At 34.0% G+C, this 21,624-nt stretch overlaps 1 protein-coding gene across 2 annotated transcripts in view; it reads right to left on the minus strand.

Annotated features, from left to right (window-relative positions):
* LOC149799766 (uncharacterized) overlaps window positions 1-20,648 on the minus strand; it is a 154,757-nt gene extending 134,109 nt beyond the window's left edge. Inside the window, exon 1 of one of the 2 annotated variants that reach the window (XM_089959154.1) lies at window positions 20,555-20,648. In XM_089959154.1, the coding sequence (XP_089815280.1) occupies window positions 20,555-20,624 (70 nt within the window). In that variant the 5' untranslated portion in view covers window positions 20,625-20,648. Of the gene's footprint in view, window positions 1-18,279; window positions 18,395-20,554 lie in introns of those variants that run through there. The other variant, XM_089959156.1, reaches the window with a different exon arrangement.
* Window positions 20,649-21,624: the final 976 nt, after the last annotated feature.

Consider the following 21,624-nt stretch of genomic DNA (forward strand, 5'->3'; position numbering starts at 1 on the left):
TTGAGATCAATTATGTCGTCAAATGTACGAAATCAAAGACAAAAACACACTTGATACCAATTAAAATAGATGCACGCTATGTAAATGAACTTGAATGACAGTGGAACTTAGTTTTGTATGTATTTGTCAAGCCATTGAAGTGCGAGAATTATATTTTTCTGATTATAAACACAAATGACAAAATTTCATTCAGTATCATTATCCTCTTATTTCTAAACATTGGTCTCACTGGGTGCTCAGCTCAGATCATCACGTTTTCGGTATATGATGGTTCGAGCGACATTTGTATGAGTGGAAGTTTCTATTGGAGACAGACCGTCAGCCACTCGCGTATCTCGCGCGTGTGAAGCTATCGAATGAACGCATAATGAGGTGGTCGCTGTTCTTACATCAGTCCCGAATGCAGATTAGATACGTTAAGGGCTGATTTCATAAGTAGGAGTGCCGAAACTGTTAGGTTAGATAAGTAGAATCATCGAATATCGTTCTGTATATTCGTATGCGTAGTTAGTGAGTAACCTCGTAGGTTTTTGCTATATTCATATTTCGTGTGAATACATCTATTGGCACGACGGAGCAAAGGTTCTGTGAATAAAATTGCAAATGTATTCTCAAGCGTAGGGGTGTCACGTTGTGTGAGAAAATTTGATAACAATTCCTGCCTCATGTTTGTAACTGTCTTCTGATTGAATTCGTAATTCGGAGTACTTTGGGTAATACGTGTTATATAATATTACGAATTTAGACCAGTTCTGAAACGAAGAATCTACCTGTCTGTGAAATAGCTATTGCGTTAATGTCATATTCGCGGTTACTTCATTTGAAGAACCTTGCCGCGGAGCGATTAACTCTGTTTGCAATTAGCAGTGATGTCGACCTTCGGCATAGGCTCGGTGGCGGGAAACCCGACATTATAACATCTCATTGATACCATCACAGACTGTTTTAAAGAGACCACCGGTATCCAATCAGAGCTAAGATAGTCGAATTTTGGGCTGGTTTCTCACGCACCCAGACATTATTCTGTTAAATCCATTGTGAACGGATCAGTGTACGTCTGGACAATGGCGAGATCAGACCGTGCGGAGTTGGAGAAACTAGACTGTGCTCGGAGTGCCGAAATCGCGAGCGCGTTAGAAGGGTGGGAAAGGGGGTTCTAGGATCTTCATACGAGATTGGAACAAAAGCCTGTGAGGTAAAATATCTTCGCCCGAATCGCTCTTACTTCCTACCGAGGTGCCGTAAGATTTATACGCTAGTATGTGCATTTAATTAAGTAGGACCTTAATCTTCCACTAACATCGTGAATTTAGAAGGCTGTAGTGTTAGATCTTGTACCTGTTTCTTTTGGAATATATTGTTGTGGATTGTAGAGAAGATAGGCATTGTTGGCCTTGTGCACGTATAATTAGGCAGTTATATTTGTATGTGTCTTTAATAATTTGTAAGGTCGGAAATGCGTAGGAATAGAGACTTAGGGATATGTACGTATGTATCAGAAGCGTGATATTATTGTTGCTGTTATAGCCTTTATTATAGAAGACGTGTGTGTTGAATATTTAGATCTGGGTGTATGAGTTGACATAATGATTTAATTGCATTATGCTGTTAAAAGATGTGTGATAGTGTATTAATTATCGTGTGTTCCAACAAGGAGACACCATTGTACGTCCCTTCTAATCCACAGGAAACTTTCCGGGTGGGATCGTACGCCACCCGAAGATTAGAGATGAGAAGACGTGGAGAGAACGTAGAGATGGGCTGTTGTGCGAGGAAGGAAGGCGAGAGAAAGGAAAGGAGGGTACCGGAAGTACAAACAAAGAAGCTGAGAGAACGGAAATGAGGGTACCAGAAGTAATGACAAGGAGGCCAAGAGAAAGGAAACAATGGTACCAGAAGAACCGCCAGAAGAACCGAAAAACGGAAACAAGGGTAGCGGAGGTACCGGAAGGAATAAATGGCGGAAAATACAGCTGAGTAACACAAAAGGGACACGGGAAGGAAATACTCTCGCCTTTAATTTTGCGAGATGAAATAATTGTCAATTTGGATAGGTAGTCTATTGATTGGAAGCAATTGGAACCGTCGGCTTTGCTGACGGGAGGCACGAAGCTATTTAACCTTTAAATTGTTGTCTTTCTCCAAGGTTAGCAATAATAGCGTAGAAATATCATGGCCTTTAAAGAATTGGTGTAAATCAATTTGATATACCAATAATATTGGTATATCAAATTGTGTTCCGCCCATGGCGCAATGATATGCATATATAACGATTCTTGTAAAATAGCTCTCGATTTTAGGCTTTTTGATCAATGATGGATTTTTACTCATTAATCATTAGTGACGTATGAAAATCAAGATAATAAGTATTAATAATCCCCGTTTTGAATTTAATATGTACACAGCTTCATTGCAATCCTTTCTGCTTTCCGATCCACATCCACGGGCAAACATCCGTGAAAAGAGGAACGTAAATCCACGAAAAGACAATCGTAGAGGAATTTTGCTTGTGTCATACCACGATATCTCTGGACCTATGAATGATGGTAAAAGTTAAGTCAAACCGACCAAATGGGGGAGAGAGAGAATTAAGTTTATGGTAGGTAGTAACGTTATTAAAACATAATAATGACTTATATCATCTGTTAATATATTAAAATATTTTAATTAAATCTTGTTGATTCGTCATTTCGCTTAGTTTCTATTCCATGCTAATTTCCATGAAAGGCTGATCGTTCATGTGAATGGTAGAGATAACCACGTGATTGTAGTGCTCAACTTTATTCGTTACAACCATATTTCATGTGTAAATGATAAATTAAACTTATATTGATTTAATCAGTGTGAATAAAAATAGAAACTAAACAACAATCAACTTACCAAGATGCAAATGTGATTGTAAATAGGCATAAAAGGCACAGAACTACATTTTGTAGCAGATACATTCAGTAGGGATGTGAGGAGTTCATTCACTCGGTCAATACACAGTTGCCTATACTCAATCTTAACTCCGTTCAAAGGGCAAATATGTGTATTTGTATGTGATATAAATACAATATATGTACAGTATAATTTATTTATTAAAAGGAAGCCCGGCATGAAACGGAGTAGTATTTGACCTATTAAAGGATAGGGAAGTTGAACTCCAAGAGTGACCTTAACTTTCTAAACAACTTTCTAAACTTTGGAAATAATGAGAGTAGACACAAGGCTCTTCGTTTAGGAGGAAAATCTGCATGATAGTTTAAATGGGGCGCATTCTGACTTCATTAAAAAGGGAATGGTGAGCTTCAAACGTAAACTCCTCCTTAAAAACAGGTCGTAGCTAGTTTCTAAAATCATACGCACATATTCATTAGTAACTGATGGCGTCCATGGGTCAAAAAGCAATCAACTACTATGATCCCACACCGCATCTCTTTTCTCACCACACGACCCTTCCTTGCAACCACTCTTCCCATTTGCCAAACAAATGCATACGCCTTCTAGCTCCATACACTAATTAATGGCAGACATGACTAGTATGTTCATAACCTGAACAAATTAACTGGTGCATATCTTCCGTGTAAATTTAGGATAGAAACGGTGTTATTTAGAAAGTATTAATAAAACTTGTATATATTTACCGAATGACATAACTATAGAAAGAACCAACATATAAGAATAGTCTTTATCAAATGTTTGTACATGCATACATTTGAAGAAAGAAACCTTTCAGACAAGGGTTGAAAAAAATATTTTAACTCGACAATTGTACTTGAGAAAAGTTCTTTCGAATTTACGTCTGAAACGAGAAGATATACTTGGAAATCAAAGATAATATATAAGAACTATAAACGGATGTACATATTTAAGATAAGTTCTAAAACATCACATTTTACACAAACGTATACGTACAATCACAATCGAACGGCTTTTCAAAACAGGTGGAATACACTAAGGAATAACTTCATATTAATATTTCCAATATTTCACAATATGCATGTGTTAGTGTTAAGAAAAACGACATGCCCACGTTGTGGACGATATCGCAACTAATGCAAAATATGACAAACCTATTTATACCGGGAGGAAACGTTTTAGGTTCATGTATTTCGCGAAAATTTTCGAGATAGTAGGTGCTTCGTTGAATTAGATTGTAAACTTAGAAAATGTGGCACTTATACATAAAATAACTTGACTTCGAGATAAAATTAGAACAGCTTACAGTTACATTTGACAGTTTCCATTCTGTCTTGTTCAATAAATTTCAGTATATATTTCGGTTCGAATATTTCCTAAGAAAATGAAAGACCCAATATGAGCTCCAAACAGAACTCTATGAAATATCTTGCTTGCAAAAGATACTGCCATGTTCACTAAATTTCGTCTTCCAAAATAATGATGTGGATAAGAGTCAACAAAACATCTACAAATTGCTTTGACATTCGACGAAAATTATGGCATATAACCAGAACGATATGGGATTAGTTGCAGAGAAAATAAATATCTCTCATTGATACATTATTGCTAAAGTCTTGCTCCCATCTTGGCTGGATTGACATTGCTGTATTGGTATGTACTTCTGTCCAATGAAAAACATTGTTCAGTCGACGCAAGCTAAACATTCTGCCTCAACAACCAAGATCTTATCAACACCTTATCAAATAGTTTACACACCTCAGCATTTGCTCCATGTTAATGCAACCAGATACTTCAACACATTAGGATATTAGCCTGTGCTTCTTGACACTTCCAGGCATTCAAAAATAGACACACACACTGACAGACAGAAAAGTTGTAATGACAAATTTAAATATAGTTCTCATGATAAACATCATAAAATGTATTATTAACGGTTTATATAATTGATCTTCTAAGAACGGAGCGTACAGACACCCAAGCTTATGGAGATTACTAATTCGCATAGAGAAATTCATAGTTATATAAAATAATTAACTTTGATGGGGAATGGATACTGAGAAGGCCGATTTCGTTTCTTGTTTCAGACAAAACGTAGATATGACGAAATTACATATGTAGAATCGGGAAGCATGACGTTCTTATAGATTTAATGAATAATAGTTAAGATAATTAATATCATTTACGAAATTCAACAATCTGAGTCCTACAGAATAGATTTATGATAGAATAAATTAAGAACTTTCACTATGAGAGCACATTGAATTAAGAATTACCTCCCTTTATCCCAATCCACCGCAACTCGCACATCTCTATCTCTCTGTCTGTCTGTCTGTCTCTCTCTGTCTCTATCTGTCTGTCTCTTATATTAAACAATGAATGATTGCTAAGATAAAATTGCTTACAAGCCCTTTCATCAGTTGAAGGGTTAAAATAGAGAAACAAAAGAACACTTAGAACAGAACAGAGCATTACTGCAAACTTATGACGACCAATAGACATATGGAAAATACAAATTATTAACGGTGATTGTATAGTGGAAAAAGAATCATCGAAGAAAACAAGGGTAGAGGCAGATATATATATATCAATGTTGGAGGCAACATAACAAATTAGGAGGAAACGGTAATATACATAATTTGTATTGTTTACATGGAAACAGAGTGATTTCATTATCAATTCTATAAAGTTGCCAAATCTAACATATACCTTACTATTTATATGTTTTAGAAAATCACTAAGTTTGTACCAACTACAATTTCTGACAACCTTCTTATTTATTTAATGTTTTCCTATCACAGGAAAATATTAAAAAGATAAAGATATCTAAATGCATCACCCATATCTTGTGTGGCACACAATTCACGTGTTCCTTCACAGAAATACAAACATTTGCTACCTTCCAGTTTTAATTGGAAACATATGATTATTAAAACGGAATTTTGTTAAATATATTTTATACTTTTGTGGCATACGTGTTAAAAAGGTTTCGAAATCAAAAGATCGTTTTGAAAAGAAAATTTATTTAATTTCTAGTGTTATATGAATCAAAAACGCTAAAATGCCAAGTTTGTATTTATTTAAACAAAACAAATACATATGTTTTAAAAGCCTTCATTGCAAAATAGGTTGATTGATGCACATTTTGCTGTTTAGTTATATTATTTTAGGACCTAGATTTTAGGGAATGTTCATAAACAGGTCTGTCACCTGGACCTACACTAAGCCAGCAATTGATAGCAGTGTCTGCAGAATATCTTTCTTGCAGCGGCATTGTATTCAAGCTATAGTTAATTATCAATCCATTTTGTCTGAATATTTATACCTCTAAGTTTATTCATAAATAATATGTATCGTTGCCACACAGACTGACACTTATGCCTCTTTTGAGAAAGAATCCCCGCCGACTTAGTTGAAGCTCCATTGTATGTTTCATTTCCTTTTCTTAATCATTCTTCCTAATTTCAGCAGCAGGGCTGATAAACAGAATACATTTTGAGGGTGACTAAAGCTCTGCAGTGTGCTGGCGACGTGGTGGTGAAGTGAATGTGAGCAGGTGATTGAGTTGATAGAGCAGTACCATTTTTTTAAACTGCCGCTGCAGTTCTTAGTGGCAAAATAAAAACTGACATGTTCGAGAAAGATGCTCATTCGTAGGGTAGCCTGTCATGCAGCCATTTGGCAACAAGGCTCTAACTATATAAGTTTATAAGTAGGTTTACTTCATGTAGCTCGTTAATGTTTTAGATATCTGGTTGCAAGCCTAAAGTCACCGTTTTACCTGCGTTCGGGTACTTTATTGCCTTTGTCAGGTACTTATTCATCTTTTTTAAAAAAATGGATAGTTCTTTATTTGGTGTTATCACAACTTTAAACCCTTGTCTACGTAGTCCTGCATATACGTTTTAATCATACCTGTAGTAATTATATATCTTCACTGGCAGACTCCTGTGCTTTCTTTTTTAAATCCATCGTTAAAAAGAGGTTAAATGGGAACTAGACGTTGTTTTTTTCTGACCGAGCCGATCTTAGATTCATATTTTCTCAAAAAATTAATCCTATGCGAGAGACGCTTTGGGGAAAGACTTTGAGGCTTTATCAAATTGCTGTTCCGACAGGAACTACAAGCGAATGGACAGCACACAGAGTCGAATGCATTTCCTGCAAGTTTATTTTTCATAACTTCCTCGCTGGCCACGGCTTTAGCGTATGTTATGAGTTCATCGTTTGCCACTTCATTGATTATAACGGAATTATACTCCTTGAGCGGTGTAGCACATATTTCATTTTTAATGGTTCTTCATTTGTCGCGTTCATCTCTGATAAGCTTGAAACTCTCTAAATGTGTGTGTCTATGTGTGCATGTATATTAATGCCAGTGAAAATTGGCTTATATGGACTTCCTCGCACCACGTGTGACGCCGTTCATAATATGTTTACAGGACCGACAACCAAAGTTTTAATCATTCCGGTCTAGCGCTCAAGATGCTTTTTACCAATTCATTTGTCCTGCTTGGGTCACGTTTAAGTTTCAGGAGGATATGAGTTGGTACAGTGCGCCTGTGCCACCTCCGATCGTCGGCAAATTTGTGCTTATGATGAACCGTATTATTTTAATAAACTCATACAGTCATGTTTTCCTGACGTGCTCAAACTATTGAACGAATGAACAATTAGAGCGTGCGTGATAGGTCTACAGTGTAAAAACGCTCCTACATGCATGCGGTTTTCGTCCCCTCCATTTGAATTAGAAAGGTGCATAATTTAACCGACATGTTTGTTAATTTGACCGTAACAATCGGCCTTATTATAAATGAAAATTCTATACGTAGTGTATATGCACTTTTACCCTCACACAAGTAAGACACTGAATTAAAGAATGTGAAATGTAAATTTCATAAATCTAAATGATTTATAAAAAAACTATAAAATAAACTTAATAGATGATACAGATATCTGTAACTATAAAAATTATATTATATTATATTATATTATATTATATTATATTATATTATATTATATTATATTATATTATATTATATTATAATATATTAAATCATATTATATTATAATATATCTGAGAAGATTTTACTCCGGCTCACTATTACTGGTTAAGCAGATTTATGCATAGTCATGAAAAACCAAGAAATCATATCGCAAGAAGCTACAGAAAACAAGAGAGCTTAAAGGATATCTCTCTACTTACGAACTCCGAAATTATTTTAATCATGTGCATTAATAAATAATTTAAACTATACGTAAGCAAAACCGCATGATATATTTGTCACAGTCTTTTCTGTATGAATTCCCGCAAAACACCAAACAATTTCAGTTTGAAACGCTACTCATCATTCAGTCCGTATGTAATGTGGATCATGGAGTAACTACAATACGTTGTACATAAGTTTGAATCACATTCACCTTGCCATTTGACGATTAAAATCACGGTTACCAGACATGTTCACAAAATCCCTGGATAATATGTTAGTATGATATTAAGATAAATGTATAGATTCACGTTCCACTTAAGTACGCCTCAGCCCAAACATGCATTAGCCATTCACCATGACAGTGAACAGGCTGCACAGTTTCAAGCAGTTGGAGGTAAGATGTTACCTTTAAGTAGATACATACGACGTTAAATGGATGTAATCCCGTGCAACACTAACCGACCTGGCGTTATCATTTATAACATCACTGAAATTGTTGCTGCCTAAAAGTTGTTTATCATAAAACGAAGTGGTAGCTCTCTCTCTCTCTCTCTCTCTCTCTCTCTCTCTCTCTCTCTATACTTAAACAGCAGAGACTCTTTGTGGAATGTCCCTTGCCCCATTTCCCCATACGGGAAATAGTCTTTTCTGGATGTGTACTGAAAACAATATACATCGTGAAAGATATACACGGATACAAACTCAAATGATAAATAAAGGAACTCCTCTTGTTCATTCAAGAAATTATATTTTAGCTTGACACATTACGCCCGTGCTATTAGCTCCAAATTTGGCATGGAGACATTGCTTGAAAGACAATACGTATATTTTCACCAAATAAATCAAATAAAATTCACACACAATTTCATTATAATTTTCTTGCAATTAATTTTGCCTGCAAACATTCCTATACACTAGTAGTTTTCACTTTACTCTTGCAGAGAAGATGGTCAAATGTCAAATGTAAGGTCATATATTAAGAGGTAACTATAACTTCCAGGAAAGCATACATTTGCCTGTCGTTTCAAATATTCAGATCATAAGATTCTACAAATGACATGATATACACGTGCAACACATTGTTTTGATCCACGTTGCCCTGGCTCTCTCATGGAAAATAGCATTAACATTGATTGCCAAATTACTACTACTGATCGGCATCATTCGAATTGAAAATACCAATCTAGAATACTGACGTATTATTACAGTAATAACATACGACTCAATGGCAGCATTAGGTTCGTCAGTTCCGTAGTTTGATTATATATATATATATATATATATATATATATATATATATATATATATATATATATATATATAAATTCTTCTGTAAGCAAACCACATAATAATATTGTTTCTGAATTTGTCCAAATTGTACTCTGCACAGCATCAGCATACATTGTAAATATCAGTTCTAATATGCTATGCATTTTTGGATAAGTACTATCTATATTCATACCATATTGACCTTGCCTTTATGGAATATGCACGGTCAGTAAACAAGTATTTCCAAAACTCTCTAGGTACGATGCATCTTCAGCTTAGAGTTAAACTTGCAGGGATTTTATCCTAAAAGTCATTTTGATCCGGCTCTGGGTGTGTAGATGGAACTCACGCAAAAACACAATGCAGATTAGTTACTGAAAGTGGTTTATCTAACAAAATCAATAATTTGCAATTCTGATTTGATCTTCTCATTTAATTTCCATTTGTGTCACTCTAAATATGATTTATGAATTTGTTAACAACTTACATTATGATAAAAAGATTGTATAATAACCAAATAGGATATTTTATCAAGAATGCTTTTGATATAATTGTAATTTTCAATGATTTTGTTTGGCATTACTGTCGAACGTTAAAACATATTCGGTGATAAGTTCAGGAGCGAATCCAGAAATATTATTTTGTAGAGGGTACCGTAAACCAATAGACATGTGATATGTTTGGTAGAGTCCCTGTCTGGGAAAGGTTCCGCTTCTTTTGCGCTCATTATGTAAAGGAGCTGGTATCTGCAAACTTCGCCCCCGGCCCCCAGTCCTTCCATATAGCTGCGTTACAAAATGAAGTAACTACTTCGTGATGCTCTGGATTCAATGTCACTTTGACATTGTCTTCGTTCGTAATAAATCGTCCCGGATACCTAACAAACTGGGATGAGAGAATGTCAAAACAAAATCATCAATGTTACAAGAAATTAAATTGCGCCACCAGCTGGGAACATTTTAGCCGTTCCCCTGTGCTACCTCTTTGAGATTCTCGCACACAGTCCAAGAACACGTTCTAATAGGTACGTAATCTCGCTCGCCTAACATTTCGAGTTCTCAGAACAAAAACTTCTCCATCTTTGTTGTCGACTCCCACTTCAGAAGTTATGTGCGTTCTCAATCCGAGAACGAAGTACTTCATGGTTTTCGAACAAAATTATTTCCGTAAAAGCCAAAATGACCATGATCACATTGTCCTCAAGTCCAGAACATTGCTTTCATGTCTCTCTCAATGATACAATAATTAAGTAAGATCGTTTATTAATGGGCCCTCTTTATCCTAGGTATGTTTACACCCTACCAACACAATGACAAACATGACAATTCTTAGTAATTTTGTGATAGTTCATGCAAAAATAGACCCCTCTTCCAATGTAAACAATTGCCTTTAGACATATTCATGTCTATTGACGTATCATGCGAGATGAACCATGTCCGTTGTTTGCATTATTTTCTTCTGCGATTTACACCAAAATCAACATTTAATTTTGTTTGTATCATTTATTGACACTGGGTTACAAGTGTATAGTGAACATAAGTCCTAACCTCATTGCCTCCACTGTATTAAATCAACACGGATACCAGAGACATCTCCCAAAAAGATAGACGGTATCGTACTGTTTCTATTGTTTAGATCCAAATTTGAAGATAATTTGCCGCATGACATTATTTTATACAAGCCTGTTTCCATCCGTCCAAAATAAATCTTGAAATGGTTGCATCGCTATATGGATGTTGCAATTCGGGCAGTGGAGCTGAGAAAATTAGAAAATGTCTGTTTTTGAAACAAAATTTCAGAATAAATATACGTTTAAGATGTGGTTGGGAAGAAAAGTGGATTGTGGGTTGACTGCAGGTTATAAACAACATTGTTGTGACCATTTTTGTTTTAACATAGCAGACACCTAATATTTTTAAATTGAGATTGAAACAATTCAGAATTCAGAATTTAATTCACTAATAAGACAACATTGCTGAAACATTGCACATACTGCCTCAAAAGTATGTATAATTTATGAAGAACATGTACATTCGAGAATATAAGTTCACACAACGAATTGTGTCATTTATACGTGGATAATGATGTCTTAAGAGCGTAATGTCGATGTTGTGCTGAACTTACAAACCTAAGAGGGAACATTCATTGTTTCCTACTTTTGCCATTGTTGTTTCCAAAAGAAAATATCTAATTGAAATTTACAGGTTGTGTCGGAAGATATTTTGTTCCTCAACTTGTATGTTGACATGCAGGACGTATGATATTTGACCTTTCAAAAGGTTATGCCCTTTAAGAGTCAATGTCGGTCCCACGACCTGTCCAGATGAAACATTTGAATTAAAAGATTTTTTCTATCTTTCTGAAATATGTATTTCCTTTTTAATTATGACTTGTTTTAATACAATAAGTAACCACCTGTATGTTTATGTACGTTGGATACAAATCACCTATCAAGATAATTACTTAAACATATACACCATAAATTGTATATATGAATACAATATGAATTATAGTCAATTGCATGATTTTTTTAAACTTAACTTCACGTTTGGTTTGCAAGATTGATTCATGTAATATGTATATGTCCATTAGGTTAATTTGATTACCTCTGAAACGTATCGCTCATGTTTATGTTTATCACTGACTTGGTACAAAATTTGACAGAAATCGCTCCAGACAAGACAATATAAGTATTTCTGACTTATATCTTCACCAAAATACCATGTACATATTTTATACATTTTTAAGAGCCGAATATTGCTATAATGTTCAGAGGAATTAAAATTGTTCAAAACATAGCGACCAAAGCTGTTTTGTTTATGTATTACTCGGACGATAAGTTTTCTTTATGTTGTTCAGAAGCAGATAAAAGTATTCCTTATGCTGATGATCGATCCTAAAATTGCTAAACTTGACTTTTTATGAACAATAAAGTACAATAACCGTCAAGTATACAGCACCTAGCGATGCAACGTATATGGCGTGGTTTTATTACTGCGGCGACTGAGAATATCAGTTTTCTGACATTGTATTTTCAAGACGATGAATGAACAGGCATTGGTTAATTTTGTATCAGATGGTCTCTTGAATGGACGGAAATAAACAATACCGTAAGACAGATTATTACAAATGTGTTTATTCCAGTGTACCTTGCTCTCCCCGTGATTGTCATTACTGAGACACCACAAATTTGAACTCAACATTTTGTCACTAATTATAAAATACAGGGCAGTTATTTCTTAAGTTTCTCTATATTCAGCGGTCGATACAATCAGGCAAGAGTGCCATACGTCATTTTTTGGAGAAATTCATGCCATATATATGCATTCATTTAAGCGAGTTTTATTTTTATATTAATTCTCTCTCTCATATACACACGCACACACACACACATGCATGGATGGTTATGAGCAAACGGTTTGTACTAATCATCGTCAGGAAACTTGGATCAGAAAGAGAAATTAGTCAGATAATGACCTTCGTAAGAAACCAGTTGAAATAGCAGCATTTATAAACAGATTGGTATTAAGATAATTATTAAGCTATTTCAGATATCTTGGATACATGAACCAGAGAAAAGACTAAAAGAAATAACATGTGCAAGATAGAGAAACTTACATCACGGAAGGAAAACTAAGAGAAAACTTGTTTTCATAATAAGCGAAAAATAAGAAAGTTTGAAGCACTTTGCATTTTGGCCTAAACCATGTGGAGATCTTTAAAAAAATCAAATGACAAATTATTTTATATAGATATCTTGTTGCCGTGTGTGAATTTTTTATTTCTGATCAATTACGTACTAAAGACTATGTTCTCCCTTTAAAATACATTTTATGCATGGCATTGCATTGCAAGCAGAGTACACTTCATAACACTGCAACATACTCCCTTACTTCAATATATACTTCTTCGATAGCTACGGAATGAATTATTATCTGTCCAAGTTTTTTCGCAGTCTTCTGAGTGTGAAGTTGTGTACTGAAATAAACTCATCAAATGGCAAATTTTGAATAAAAATAATACCAACACATTAATTTTTAGGTTTGTTCAATGCTGATTCACTGCTCATACCTTGCATGTTTATGATTCAGATTATTGTTTCATACTCCGAAGAGGTTTGCCATAGTTCAAGAAAGTGAATTCATACAATGTAGAATATAGTTTACAAATAAAAAACTAATACTCTTGAAAATGATATGAAACGCAACGTTATATTATAATTTCGATCAATGTTACTCCCATCATCCCAATTTTCAGAATGTCCAAAACGCGATAAGAAAAAAAAAGGCAAAATTAATACAAATGACCAACCATTCTCAAGTGTCAGATATTTCTTTACGAAAAGAGAAGCAAATGCGTGTTGTGATACTTTGTACTTGAATTGTGTTTCCTCTATGACGAGGGACATAATGGGTGAGTCTTAAGTTTGTCTTTTTGTTAAGGTGGAGCGCAAAAGAGAATACGTTTCTCACTTGTATGTGTGTTGAATGTTTTTTTTTTAAATAAAAGTGTCTTCTGTCAGGAAAACATGTTCTTAATAATATGGTAGTTTGTAAGATCTTTTGAGAATGCAGAAATATGGCTGAATGTGCGGGTGTTTTTAAAATTATACGTTCAATCATGCTACGCGCATCACAACCAAGTAAATAAATGCATATTTCTTATGAACAAAAATGTCGGAAAATGCCGGTCTCTCAGCTTATAGAACGTTATCCAACTACAGCATTCATCCATGTCAATTAATGTACAGCATCTGTACTTAATGTCCTATTTGGGACGTTCCAGTGGAAACATTCTAAATAATCACATGCAAATTCATATATATGGCGTTACAGTTAATCCTTATAAATGTTCTAGCCAAGTGAAATGTGTAACAACACCTAGGATGTTCCAGTGGAGGTCCAAATTGGAAACATTATCGTGTTTGCATCAATGTTATATTGATTACAAGGACAGTTGCTCAATCGATTCTTGTTTACTAAACATCATGCTTTTAAACTGAATGTCTTGTCATATTCTTCAATACCGTTTGAGCTAGCATCTGAGGCTATTTTGTTTCACTCACAAAAGCTGAAAGATGTAGCGTCGAAGCCAAACTGAAATGGCGAAAAAAGATGTGTTCTTCATTCTCTTTCTTTCCACTCTAAACAAAAGATTTGTGATGAACATAATAGACTTTGAAGTGGGTATTTATTACATACTGAATTGTCAATTATTTAACCAGTTTGATACATTCAATATTAAATCATTGCCTATTTGATATCCTCAAAATAACTGATCGTGATAGAGATGCAAGGTACCAACAAACGCTGGTGATCTGAAATGTTATCGTTATTCACATGGTCCGCATGCGACAGTCAAACGGTATTTTACTACTAGGTTATTCGCACATACGTTTATATTATGTACAAATATGAAATTGGTTTTTTTTATATATGGACCACCTCAAGCTTTTAAACATGCTCCAATTTGTTTCACAAAATTAATTTATAGCCAAATGTGACATCCTGAGTGTGCACACATTACGTAATATCAATACATATTTAAACAGACAGTTTTAATTTTAAGTTTTTCAAATACTAATCAGTTTTTGCTATGGTATTCTCAGAGCAAATATTATATTAAAATTGCTTAATTTTTTTAATAAAAAGAGGTTACAAGCTAAAGGTTTGTAGCTGTTCTACCCGGTTGAACGAAAGGTGACTGACAAGTTTGTGCTGTTTTTAATAATTGTCAAGCTTTAAGGTATGCACATTGATCTAGTAATCTATAATGTCGTCTAGAGTTTACCGTTTCATTATGATGGTCAGATTATTTTCGGTTGATAACGCTATGAAAGTTCTCCTGCACATGTAACCACCTTTCCAGTTTGCGCCGCTTTCAAACAAAGAAAATATCTGCCAAATTGCTCTAGCCACATAATAATATAACTTCTTGGATTTATGCATCTTTTATGTCACGCATCCGTGGCACAAATAATTGATATGCGTAAACCGAACAGAGCCATTTGACAAAAATCTAATAGGAACGAAGTTTGAATTGAGCATGTATTTAGCTATCTAATGCAACATAATATTTTCTTGATCAGAATAAAACCAAATTATCTTCAAATAAATAACAGAAGCTAAAAAAAGGAGTAAACGAAAAGAAAATACAACCTCTTATGACTAAGGCACATATATATTCTTTCATGTAGTAATGTAAAAGAATATGTAAACTCTAAAGGATAATTTGGTTGTGATAATTTCAACTTTTCATAATAATTAATATCATTAAAACATGAACAAAATGGGATCTAATGAATAAATCAATCATACCTGATATAATTAGATATTCAGAACTGACAAGTACGTTACAAGTGAATATTCTGCAAATATGTATAGAATAAACTTAATAAATTATTTTATGTAGTGTCTATTATTAAAACAGTATCTGAGGATACTAAATTATAATAACAGTCATTAAGGCTATCCAAGATAATAAATTTAAAAAGCATATCAAGTAATAAGTTACAGAGAAATGCATACAAAAGGTAAGCAATGGAACTTTCAATGAGTTTATGTAAATCAAATAATGCTACCGTACGTATAAGTTCCTAAATCTACTTGCATTCTTACTTAATTTGCACATTCAGATATTCATGCCAGAAATCTATTTTACTTGTTTATTCATTTATTTCCTTTACTTTAACTTTTGAAATAATAGTTAGGTACATGTTAGCACATTTTCTGTGTCAAGTTTCTGCATCCATTATCACACCACAAAAAGTGTGGTATCCGTGATTAGATAGGAATTCAATGGATATATTGACAACGAATACAACATATATGGGGCTACATCTATCCAAATAAAGCTTTTGATGACACGTTTATGATAAGATTCCGATAGTTATTTTTTCATTGTTAATATTGGCTTATAAAACTGACACAAATATATCATTTTCGTTTCGTATTACGAGCTGGAACTCACATGATACATGTGTGGTTGTGAGATTAATGATACCTGAAATTATAGCTACGTACCCGGACAGACACAATCCCATATAATTCAGGACAAAGAAAGCGTACTTTCTTTTACATCTGTTATTAGGTGAATTCACTGATGACACGTGACCTATGTTTTATGATCCATATCCTCCATCTACACCCCTACAATAGCTAAATAAATACTTAGGCCTCGTGGCTAAATAAATACTTAGGCCTCGTGACTAAATAAATACTTAGGCCTCGTGACTAAATAAATACTTAGGCCTCGTGGCTAAACAGATACGCCTCTTGGTTAAAACATATTTAGGCCTCATTTGATGTCAACTGTTCATCTTGTGCAAAAATAACATGTATGTTTTTGTTTATGCACCGACTCATTATCTCACATATTACTGAAATAAACGATTGAATTATCAACGGGAAGTTTAATTACACGACATTTGCATCTTAGAGTGAACAAGAAACCCTCAGTAGGTGAGTTTTTTATGCAAACAAATCTGCGCTGAGTCCCAAATCATATATGTAAAAAAACAAGTACTAATAGCATTTAACTATCCAGTAATACAATCCAATACTATCTATCTATCTATCTATCTATCTATCTATCTATCTATCTATCTATCTATCTATCTATATATATATATATATATATATATATATATGGACAGACAAACACTAGAGGGGAGATATATTCTTTTTTTCAAAACGTATGTACAAACATTAAGAAAATAACAAGTACCCTACCGTGGCAAAGAAATAAGAATGAATGAATACTGATTTCCACGTCTATCACATTTGGATGTTATGATGCTTTGATGATGAACTCTTTGTCAAATCAAAACATCTAAGTACAAACGATTAGACAAGTAAAGGGACGAATACAAAAAGGATTTATTCAGCAGAAACTAAATAAAGGGTAGAAAAGTCAGAGTCTTAAAATTGATATATGTCGTCTGAGGAGTAATTATGAATTTATATATTTCAACAGTTGTACAAACTTTGTTTAGATTTCATTGTAAACTATAATAACTATTATCACGGGTTAATTTGCGTATTAACACAATATTGTGTTTTCTTCGTATTTGTATGCAACTATGCATTCAATAATACCTTCTCGCATAACATTATATTATGACATTATGTACGATAAGAACGGAATGTCCCAGCATTCAAATGTATCACAACATGATTGTTTTTCTTTCTAGTATTATTAGTCAGTAATTGTACGCAACGTAAACAGTATTGTCTTGCATTAGTAATCACATCCACTAAAATTTATGAAACTCTTAAACAATGTTGATATTTCCAAGGTTTATGCATACAAAGATAAATTACTTAACGTATTTACTAAATACATTGGAAATGAACTCTCATGTAAGATACTCTGTTTATTTTAGATAGTTAAGATGTTGCAAAAGGACAATGGTAAATAAATGTCATAAGACGTAAAGTCATTTTCTACATAAAACAATAAGGGATAACATTGACAAAATTATGCAAGATTGTTGCAAACCCAACCCTGAATGAAAAATTCGTATAAAACTCAGCAACATATACAAATTAATATCTCGCTTAAACTCATACCTGGAGATATAACTGTAGTCGGAAATACTGATGAAAAGACAAATAAAAGGATGCTAACGGATAAAAGGGTCATTAATATTATCCCTGGTATTGCAAACTCAGTTCAATGAAGTTAACTGAAGACAAACATTTCATTGACTTAAACCTCGAAATGAAATTTGCAGTAATCTAAAAACAATTGTGGCGACCTTCAAATTCCATTTCTTAGTCCTCTTTTGACGACAGCACACCGATTACTAAAAATGACAAACTGATTTGACAGATCAGTTAAAATTAATGTTTTGAGATACTGTATACTACTCATTTAAGGTACTGTATGTAATACTTACTCCAAAGAGCGAAGATAAATCCCACTAAGACAGTAATGGAGAAGACCAGTTTTGTGGTGCGCGGATTCATCTTCACCGTGATGGCAAATACGTTTGGGGCTACTAGGAAGGTGGGTTGTTGTTTTCACAGACGTCACGAATGTGTACGCAAATACCCACAATGCAACGAGCGCGTACTTTGCGCCGCCATTTTGAGTTCACACCTGTAGCAATATCAGTCATCACGTATATTCAAGATAATAATCTGATTTAATTGCCCTTTAGACATTTACATAATCGAAAAAATACATAGATTATACTAAAAGTGTTGTGCTCCTATAGATGTTACTCAGTCGGTGTTATATGCACTCATGTGTGACAGACCCCCTCGCATATCAACCTAATAATTAATTCTCATGTATTTACACAGTCATTCCGGATTGCTATGAAAGAAATCAAGGTATATATATATATATATATATATATATATATATATATATATATATATATATATATATATATATATATATATATATATATGCATGCACAAATCCGACCTTTAGGCGACAGCGTCTAAATTGCAACATTTCGGCGACATCGTTGTATACTGAATATGTGTGAGTCATGATTGTGCCTATATATTGAACACTGTATAGAATACTGAAAGGAATATAAAATACACGAAAACGTGGTAAAATTGAATAAATGACAAACATACATTTTTTTGTCGCCGATTTACTGCCGCCGAAAGGTAAAACTATGTACGCTCATGCATAAAAGCAACCTTTGGGCGAATGGTTCATGTGTCATCCATAGGTTTAGTATATATCTCTCTCAGGTATAATTCATATGTGTCTCCTGACATTATTATATACAGTGTATTTCGCTATTACTATTACCAGCGAGACGGAAATAAAGTGATTGCATGAGTTGGACGGTCTAAATATCGGGGTTCTGCTGTCGGATCCATAAAATATTGGCTTATGTGATCACTTCTCGTAACCAGGTGACTGTTTTAGTATAATTATTAAACGGGACTGGAATAACTGGCCGTAATCCGGAATAGCGTTGTAGTTTTGATTCGGCCTGTATAAAGTTTTCTTCTTGAAGAAAATAACAAGTACCCTACCGTGGCAAAGAAATAAGAATGAATGAATACTGATTTCCACGTCTATCACATTTGGATGTTATGATGCTTTGATGATGAACTCTTTGTCAAATCAAAACATCTAAGTACAAACGATTAGACAAGTAAAGGGACGAATACAAAAGGATTTATTCAGCAGAAACTAAATAAAGGGTAGAAAAGTCAGAGTCTTAAAATTGATATATGTCGTCTGAGGAGTAATTATGAATTTATATATTTCAACAGTTGTACAAACTTTGTTTAGATTTCATTGTAAACTATAATAACTATTATCACGGGTTAATTTGCGTATTAACACAATATTGTGTTTTCTTCGTATTTGTATGCAACTATGCATTCAATAATACCTTCTCGCATAACATTATATTATGACATTATGTAAGATAAGAACGAAATGTCCCAACATTCTAATATATCTCAAAACGATTGTTTTTCTTTCTAATATCATTAGTCAGTAATTTGACGCCAAGTGGTCAGTAATATCTTGCATTAGTAATCACATCCACTAAAATTTATGAAACTCTTAAAAACTGTTAATATTGGCAAGGTCTATGCATTCAAAGATAAATTACTTAACGTCTTTACTAAACACATTGGAAATGAACTCTCATGTAAGATACTCTGTTTATATCAAATAGTTAATATGGTGAAAAAGGACAATGGTAAAAAAATGTAATAAGACGTAAAGTCATTTTCTACATATAACAATAAGGGATAACATTGACAAAATTATGCAAGGTTGTTGCAAACACAAGCCTGACTGAAAATTTCGTATAAAACTTCGCAAAATATACAAATTAATATCTTGCTAAAACTCATACCTGGAAATATACCTGTAGTCGGAAATACTGATGAAAAGACAAATAAACGGATGCAAACGGATAAAAAGGATCATTAATAGTATCCCTTGTATTGCAAACTCAGTTCAATGAAGTTAACTGAAGAAAAACATTTCATCGAAGTAAACCTCGAAATGACATTTGCAGTGACCTAAATAAATTATGGCGGCCTTTAAACGCGATTTCTTAGTCCTCTTTTGACGATCGCGCACACCACCTACCACAAATGACAACCGTTTTGACAGAAATCAGTTAAAATTAATGTTTTGAGATACTGCATACAACACGTATAAGGTACTGTAATACTTACCCCAAAGAGCGAAGATAAATCCCACTAAGACAGTAATGGAGAAGACCAGTTTTCCCGTGCGTGGATTCATCTTCACCGTGATGGCAAATATGTATGGCGCTACTAGGAAGGTGGGTTGTTGTTTTCATAGACGTCACGAGTGTTTACGTAATTACCCACAATGCAACGAACGCGAACTTTGCGCCGCCATTTTGAGTCCCTAACACACCTTTATCAATACCAGTCATCACGTATATTAAAGATAATAATCTAATTTAATTTTCAATTAGGATATTTACTTAATTGAAACGATACATAGATTATACTTGAAATTTTGTGCCCCTATAAATGTTACTCAATCGGTGTTATATGCACCCATGTGTAGCAGTCCCACTTGCATGACGACCTAATAATATATATATATGTGTGTGTGTGTGTGTGTGTGTATATATAATAAAATAAACACCACCAACACGTAGAATGTGTGACCGGTTTCGCTTTTATGCTTCGTCAGACTAACTAACTACCGAAACTAACTGAAAATTCATTATTTGTTACACTTGATGTGGTTTCACTCTACACGAATATACCACACAATGATGGTATCGAAGCGTGTAAATGTTATCTTGAAGAAAATGAATATACATATAAACTATCAAAAGAACTTGTTTGTGATTTGATAAAACTTGTGCTCGAAAATTACTTTTTTCAATTTGGTAATACAAACTATCTCCAAAAAATGGGAACAAAAATGGGTAGTCCTATAGCACCTGCTTATGCATATTTATTTATGGTAAAAATAGAAAATGATTTTCTAAATAAATGCCTATTAAAACCAGATGTATGGTTAAAGGCACAATAGTGCAGCTGAGGGTGAATTTTCTTGCAAAAATGTTGGGACATTTATGTATAACAAATGATTAAATACTATTTAAAAGACATTTCTGGGATAATATCAAGTACGTAGGGGTTCCCGTTATGAAATACGAGCTCTCTGAAATCTTCGTACGTAGAGTAACGAATCTATCGTCTCCATGTTGAAATCCCGCTCGGCAGTGATCGGCAGATCCCGATTGAACAACACACATAAT

The sequence above is a fragment of the Sinohyriopsis cumingii genome, chromosome 5, assembly GCF_028554795.1.
Source record: "Sinohyriopsis cumingii isolate HCF-2022 chromosome 5, ASM2855479v2, whole genome shotgun sequence".
Taxonomy (NCBI): Eukaryota; Metazoa; Mollusca; class Bivalvia; order Unionida; family Unionidae; genus Sinohyriopsis; species Sinohyriopsis cumingii.